Source organism: Erigeron canadensis, chromosome 6 (genome assembly GCF_010389155.1).
Source record: "Erigeron canadensis isolate Cc75 chromosome 6, C_canadensis_v1, whole genome shotgun sequence".
NCBI classification, from domain to species: domain Eukaryota; kingdom Viridiplantae; phylum Streptophyta; class Magnoliopsida; order Asterales; family Asteraceae; genus Erigeron; species Erigeron canadensis.
Genome location: NC_057766.1, coordinates 13,887,625 through 13,895,409, shown reverse-complemented (window position 1 = coordinate 13,895,409; position 7,785 = coordinate 13,887,625). Strand labels below are relative to the sequence as shown.

The 7,785-nt window shown below is 32.9% G+C and overlaps 1 protein-coding gene across 1 annotated transcript; it reads right to left on the bottom strand.

Moving 5' to 3' along the window:
- Positions 1 to 2,039: 2,039 nt before the first annotated feature.
- On the bottom strand, positions 2,040 to 7,241 carry LOC122604338. The gene is made up of 3 exons (XM_043777226.1): positions 7,113 to 7,241; positions 2,643 to 2,807; positions 2,040 to 2,540 (listed from the first exon to the last, which is right to left on the bottom strand). The coding sequence occupies exons 1-3, from the start codon at positions 7,239 to 7,241 to the stop codon at positions 2,040 to 2,042; spliced, it is 795 nt and encodes a 264-aa protein (XP_043633161.1).
- Positions 7,242 to 7,785: the final 544 nt, after the last annotated feature.

Sequence of the window (7,785 nt, the reverse complement as noted above, 5' to 3'; positions counted from 1 at the left end):
ATATTATTTATATTTATAGTATATTATAATAATTAAGAAGGGTATATTTTGACAAACCATATACAGTATAAGTATTAATATTGTCATTAATAAAAGATGAAATAATTAAATTTGATCTAGTGATTTTAAATTAAAGTTAAAATTCATCTAAGGATTTCTATTGTTTAGGAATAAATTTAGGGCCTTGTTATATATATACTTGTTACATATATTGGTAGATTAGATGTAAAGAATAGGCCCATATAGTAAGTTTAAAAAGAAATAGCCCAAAGAGAATTGCATCCATGTTATGCCAAAATTGGGTCGAGCGGTTTACTGATTTTGATTTTTGCGCCAAAAAGCCTTTTCATAAATCCTTAAAAAATTGTTTTGAATTAAGCACTAAACAAACACTTAAAAAGAACTCCAACAGACAAACACAAACGCCATACCTACCAAAATCCTCTCGTTTAGGGCGTTTTAACATGAATAAACAAATGGCGATTTAATATCAGGTAATTCTTTTCCTTATGGGAAAGGAAATGGTGTAGCTTAATTTCCCAACCCTAATCCTACCAATCAAATACTTTTAAGGGCTAATTGCTTATTGAGGTCAAAACTAAAAAGTGTCCTTTGTTGGGGACAAAAACCGGCTAAAACACCTATTATGGGTCCGTACCAGCTGAGGCATGATGTAGGGACGGTCATTACTAACGTGGCAGCAATGTGTACACCAAGAACCCCACTTAACATTATATTAGACCCATTACACCCCACTTAAAGATCAAATTAAGCTTTTATCATCATCATCATCATCAAATCAGATCCATCATTAACCGAATTCAATAATTAATTCCCTTCTCATTCTAATGCTAAATCCCCTCCTCCTCACTATTATTATTATTATTATTCACAAACCCTACTCATTAAAAAATCAAATAAAAAAACAAATGAAAGAAGGAGGAGGAGGAATAATCGGAAACACAAAAGAATCAGGCGCAGATTTCCGATTGATGAAGTTTCATTGGCAGTTGAGTTTTCCGGCGAGTGGTTGAATCTTCTGGAGAGGTTCAAAATTGCCTTTTGTTGGTCAGGGTTTGTGCGGATTGGATTTCTGAGTGTTTGGGTACAAATTATGTGTCTTAACTCGAAGAATCGAAGAAGATATCTTCTTTTTAATTTTTCCGGCGAAAAGTCAAATTTTCCGACGACTTTAACTCGAAACTCTTTTTGGTCATGTTTTGTTCGCACTTTAAATCTTTTTGTTGTCTTCATCATCTGGCTTCCACTTGAATTCACACAAATAATTGTAGATTCGGCTGATGATTTGAAACACGGAGTAAGATTCAAGGTAACTAGCAAGCAATTGACACCCCTTGTCAACTTCAGTTATTACTCCTAAAACATTTAGCTCCTTTTTATAGGATTGGATGGAAGATCCATAAAACTCATCAAAATGGACCCTCACTGTGTTTTAGATGAGGAATAGTAAGACTGAAAAGCAAGCACTCTTTGGGTTGTTTGTATCCAAAGTGAGTTTTCAACCATCTGTGGTGGTAGTTAGATGGGTTATTATTTGCCAAAAGGGAAAATCCACATCATTAATATAAGTTATAAAATAAGTTAAAATGAAAATAAAAATAAAAAATGACTGGCTACTTGATGGACGACCCAACAAAGTAGCCAATTTTTGTCCCCAACATAGCACACTTATTAGTTTTGACCTCAATAAAGTAAAAAGTGATAAGTTGAGGTACTTTCCAAACAATTAGCCTTACCTTTAACTCATTTTTCTTTTTCAACCCTTCCAACCAACCCTTTTAACCATTTTCAATGGCATTCATCACCTTCTCAACCCTCCCAAATTTTATTTTATTTTTTTTTCATTTAATTTAATCAAACATTTTTTTCCTTTTTAAAAAAAACTTAAATAATTCATTAAAAATAAACTAAACATTACATAAACATAATTTAAAAAGTACATAACAACATATTAGAAATTTAAATTCTACATGATAATGAAGACAAATAAATCAAACTCGCAACCAATGGTGTCTGCATCATTGGATCATCAAGGTATGATAGTCTAAAGCCGATATATGCGCCGTGAGATCATATCGGAGCCTATGATGCACGTTTTCGTCTTGTAACTCCCGGTTTGCTTCCGGGTTATAAACTCTTGGCACAGGTGAATCCATAATATGAACCGGTGATATTGTCCGCCCGTTGTCTTTTATAATCATATTATGTAGTATTATATACGTGGCGACAACTTTTCCGATCTTCTCCTCTGTCCATAGCCGGAGGGAACGGTCCAAAATCTTCCATTTTTCCTTGAGAACACCAAACGTCCGCTCAACATCCTTTCTTGCAGCCTCTTGTAGTATTTTCAATTTCCTTTCATCTTGTTCTACTGGATGCGGATAAGCATTAACAAACGCATCCCACCTTGGATAGATTCCATCGGTAAGGTAGTCACTACGCTTGGAATGCCATCCATTTGCGATAAATGAACTGTCTAGCGCAGATCCATTACGCTTGTTTTGAAACAATGGCGACTGCTACAAAACGTTGACATCGTTGTTCGATCCAGCAGGACTGAAAAACGAATTCCAAATCCACAAGTCATAGGAAGCAACACATTCAATCATAATAGTAGGTACCTTATGATCACCCCTGGTGTATTGCCCTTTTAAGTTTTTAGGGCATAGCCTCCATTCGACGTGTGTACAATCAAGACTAACAAGCATTCCTGGAATGCGGTGTCTTTCTTCATGAGCTTGTGTGATGAGAGCAACGTCATGAGATGTCGGCCTATGTAAGAACTCCTTTTAATATAAAGCGATGACCGCATTACAAAAATACTCGAGGCTATCGTGTGACGTTCGGGCAACCATACATAAATACTCGTCATACGCGTCTAAAGGTTCACCTATAGACAATTGCTTGATCGCCGATGTGCACTTTTGAAGAGCGGTGCAACTTTTTTTACCCCGTGCGTCGTACCCGTCTTAAAAGTAACTGAATCTAGCTTCAATATGACCAACAATCTTCAAAAACAACCTCTTGCTCATGTGGAAACGATGACAAAAAAATGGTTCGTCAAATTTTGAGTCTTCAACGAAGTAGTCACGCATTAGTATCGCGTGAACTTCTTCTCAGTCTCGATCGATATACCTACGAGTGTTGAATGTAACAACCGTACTTTTTAATATTTTATATGTGCTAGTTAGGTTGTCTATGTTCCCGCAAGCCATAGTTATACATGAAGTTAGTAGATAAGGCCCTTAAATTAGTAATCTAAAGCTATTGATTAATTCTAAATTCAATTTAATAAAATACGATTGAACAAAAACCTTAATGATCAAATCAAGTTATAATTAATAAAGCGAGTCTCACAAGTTGAGATAACAATTAGAAATCCTTATAAATATCCAACGAATTGTACCATCAATCCAACTAAATAATATTTGGTCATAAAAAAAAAATGTGTCATGAACAACTTAAAAATATTTATAACTCATAAAGCATATGAAAGTGTTTAAAAATCTATAAGTGTTATATATGCTTAAAAACAAATACAAGTTTACAACTAATAGCTTATGTAACGAACTAAAAACACAAAAATGTATACATACATACATATACACACGACACATACATACATGTCCACTAGGAAAATAATCAACTTATATTACTAATAAACACATGATACTTTTACAAAATATAAATACATACAACATATACATACACACAAATCCACCAACAACTTTTAAAAAAAAAAATATGAGAAAACCCCTTCATTTCCCTCATGTTGGCCGTCCCCCCCTACACACTCCACACACACTCACATTTCAAATTTACTTCCACTAAAAATCCTTCTTGAAACTCTCATTCTTCACACACTCTTCACACTTTACACCTACAAGCTTTTATTTTCTCTAGGAAAAACTCTTCTCCCTCTCTTTTCTTCTCATCATTTTCGGCCCAAACAAAGGAGAAAAACACAAGCAAGAATCAATATAAACAACTACTAATAATAAGGGTTTAGGCTAGATTAATAAAGGATTGATTCAAGCATAGTTTAAGGGTTGTGTTAGGGCTTGAATAGGGATTGTTGGAGGCCATATTAGTCACGAAAATCTGCCCTTTTTCCATCTCCAAAAGTGTTCTTCAAGGGTATAATCTTCATCTCTTTACTTGCTTAATCTTGTTTATGTTCATATTAAAAAGGTTTCATCAAAAGATTTTATTTTCTTTATGTTTTCTTTATGAATCTTCAAGTTTCCTTTCAAATATACACTTAATGAGGGCAAAGTTGATATGGTTTTTCTTCTCATGCTCATGCATGTTGAACCTATGAAGAAAAGTCCAATGATTCGACTAGTTTAAGACCCAAAAGTGTGGTTGTGTTTAATAGTCTTTGATATGATTTTTCCTTTGAAAGATGGTTATATTCATACATATTATGAAGTTAATATTTCTGGAAATATTTATAAAAATATAGATTTTATTGATAAAGTGTTGGATCTATGAAAGTTAGCATCAAAAAGGTGGATATGTGTTGATTAGTTGTAAAGTAACTTTTTATATAAAAAGATGAACATATTTTATATAATATTTATGTATATATTTATGTATATATTTTTATGTTGGATAAAGATTTGTTGTTAAAAATGATGAGATGATTACATGCATGCTAGATTTAAGAAAGTTGGATTGTTGTTTGGATTATGAGATGAAGCTAGGCTTGTCATAAGTGAAAAATGTGTTAATATTAAGGTTAATATTCTGGAAAAATTATGGTAATGACAAAACTATGATTATGGAACCAAACAAGGCAAAATAGGCTTGAAATCGAAAACCGAAAGCTTGTTAAAATGCATTTTGAGCACACACATGCACCATAACTTTATGATCATGAAAATGTGATGAACATACTGGAAATATGACATATTAAAAGTATAAAACTCAAGTCATTTGATGCATGGCAAGAATAAGCTCAAAAATCGTCTTTTCGGGTCAAATAATCACTAACCGAAAGCACTAAATTGCACCTATCACACCACCACCACCATCACGACTTGAACCACCAAAATATGATGAACTTACTGTGAATGTTGAATTTAGGATTGAAAATCCATTTTGAAGTACCTTAATAGCCTAAGAAATGAGGCTAAAATCACTATTTCAGTAAACGATTTTTAATTATAAAATCCTCAATTTAAGCAAGGCACAAGAGAGGTTGAATTGATATGAATTTGTGTTGATATAAGTTTCCAAAAAGGGCTGGAGTTTTTGGACTAAAACTCTTGTGGTGATTTGTAAGAATTTCTATGATTTAATGAATTAAAATAGTAATTAAAAGATATATATATATATATCAATTAATAAATTATATAAACCATGAATCTGATCAAAGCCACCTAACCAATGATAAAAGTGACCAAAACCTACTGGGTAAAAATAACTACAAGCAAGGAAATAAGAACTATACAATTTAAAAGTAAATTATTAAGTAAAAGTCACTAATTAATCATTATTATTAAATAAATAGAAATAAGGCACAAATAAATATAAGAATCACAATGTTACAAATAAAAAGGCTTGAAAATCAGTAGATAATCCATCTATAATTATCTATGAATTTTAGAGATAATTTAAGGACTTAAAAATAATTATAAAGAATTATTTAATTAATAAACCAATAAAATAAGTAAATAAATTAATTAAATAATATTAAATTAAATAAATAATTATAAATCAGTAACATATATCAACATTAATATTATGAGAACACAAATGTCAAAAATGGTTATTAAACAAAGCATGCAATGGAAAATATATATAATACAAAGTTAAACTACCGAAATTCCAATAACCGAACAAAATTGTATGAATGACCTTTACTACCAAATGTCTTCCAACCAAATGAGGTGAACAACATAATGTACTTGAATTCCATAATTTAAACAACAACCAAAGTTGGGCAAGTCTACTAGCATACATCTCATGATCTAGTTTACTAGTCATGCGACACACACTTACATTGTGCATATTTCGAATACCATGGTTTAGGCTTGCTTGAGGAAAGACACCACTAGCCGGAGATCTCACTTTTGATCAGCCCTCTTTCACTCTCAATTCAAGTGAGTCATAGCCCCCTTTCAAACTATTTTATGTGATTTAACTATCGGGGTGAAAAGCATGATATATAAGCTAAATTGCTTTTATTATTACATATACATGAAATGATTCTTGATACTATGATTATGAAATGAAATTGTTTCGTATGTTCATTATGATAAATGATTTATATGATGAGCTTGAGTTCTGTCAAACCTCTTTCTTCGGTTCACTACTATTTACTCCGATTATGGAGGCCTGTAGTTAGTTAGTTGCGCAACTAGGTTTCGTCCACCCACCCAATTGTGTAACGGTGGAAGGTTGGTTGCCTTTGTGACAACCTCCACTTCCAGTCCGACCACGGGTGTTCTAGCTACCTTACTTAGGTCGTCTCCATGGCACAACCCCTTTTATATTATTATTATTACGACACTTGATTGACAGCTCGTGCAAGATTTGTTTATTTATTATTGGACTTTGAAAAAATGGTAGTAGTAGTGGCTCAAGCATTTACTCATCTAAGTTAATTGAATTATACCCTTGTGGTTATATGATAATGATTTTATTACGATTGATTATAGTAAGTGGAACATACGCTTTTTAAATGGTATATTGGAGGTATACTTGGAAATTCTGGTGACTCTCAAATTTTTGATTATGATGTATATATATATACTTTATGTTGTTAGTTAAAAACCTATGAACTCACTCAACTCTTGTAGTTGACACTCCTTCTTCTTCATGCTTTTCAGGTTAAAGATTTAGGTGCGTAGCTTGGACCGCCCCTTTTGGACTCTAATATGCTTGTATGGCTGGACAAGTATTGCAAACATTTAAACATTTTATTTATGAATTTGGTTATGTAATGGATTTGGACGTCATCTTAAATTGTATTCTTTTGGGATTTTGAATGTCATTTGAAAACTTGTGTTGATGTTTTATATTCAAATCTTTTGTACCATGTCGTTCTGTGGCATCTCGTGTTTTCGCCTTAGTCGGGGTGTTACATTGGAAGAGGTGCCAGTATCTTCAAGCTTGGCGTACACTTGTTTAAAAAACTCAAAAGTACTCCCTGTAGATGACTCTTCTATCTCCGGCAGATCACAAAATGAAGAAAATGAGGAAGTGGAATCCATTTTTTTTAAGTGAAGTGGTTTTTTTTTGTGTGAAAGTGTGTGAAGATTTGTTTTTGTTTGGTATTTTTTTTTGTTAAAAATGAAGTGTATACATAGGTAAAGATTAGGGGAATTTTTTTTATTTAATGTGGCAACGGTCAAAAGCCCAATTCCCCACACTCCAAACGTCCCCCCAACGGTCAAATACCTCCTGCCCGCAGCTAGCTTTAATCCCGCCCAAGTTCAACCCTTCATCACGCCGCAAGGATGGCGGTGGTGTTTGCTCGAAGGGTTGAGGAACCCTGCCTGCATGCTGCTCCCATTCCTCTCCCCCATAATTCTTCACTAATAGATAATTCTTTGTTTTTGTTGGTGTATGTTTTCTGCATATTTTAGTTCATACTTTTATCCGCATTTTTTTTGAAATTTAGGATTAGGGTTTTGTGTTATTTTAAGGGAAAAATCCATAAAAAGGTAACATTTTTATTCAAAATACCTAATATAGGGAACCTATTTGGTTTTCGTCTATTAAAACGATTTTGTTTTTGAAAAATTTTCAATAAAG

Excerpts from the sequence above, each read along its gene's own strand:
- LOC122604338 (XM_043777226.1), bottom strand. The coding sequence starts at position 7,241 with ATGGATTCCACTTCCTCATTTTCTTCATTTTGTGATCTGCCGGAGATA. Across the intron at positions 2,808-7,112 it reads ATACTGGCACCTCTTCCAAT|GAGTTCTTACATAGGCCGAC; the intron begins GTAACACCCCGA and ends TTATATTAAAAG. Across the intron at positions 2,541-2,642 it reads ACACCAGGGGTGATCATAAG|CAGTCGCCATTGTTTCAAAA; the intron begins GTACCTACTATT and ends AACGTTTTGTAG.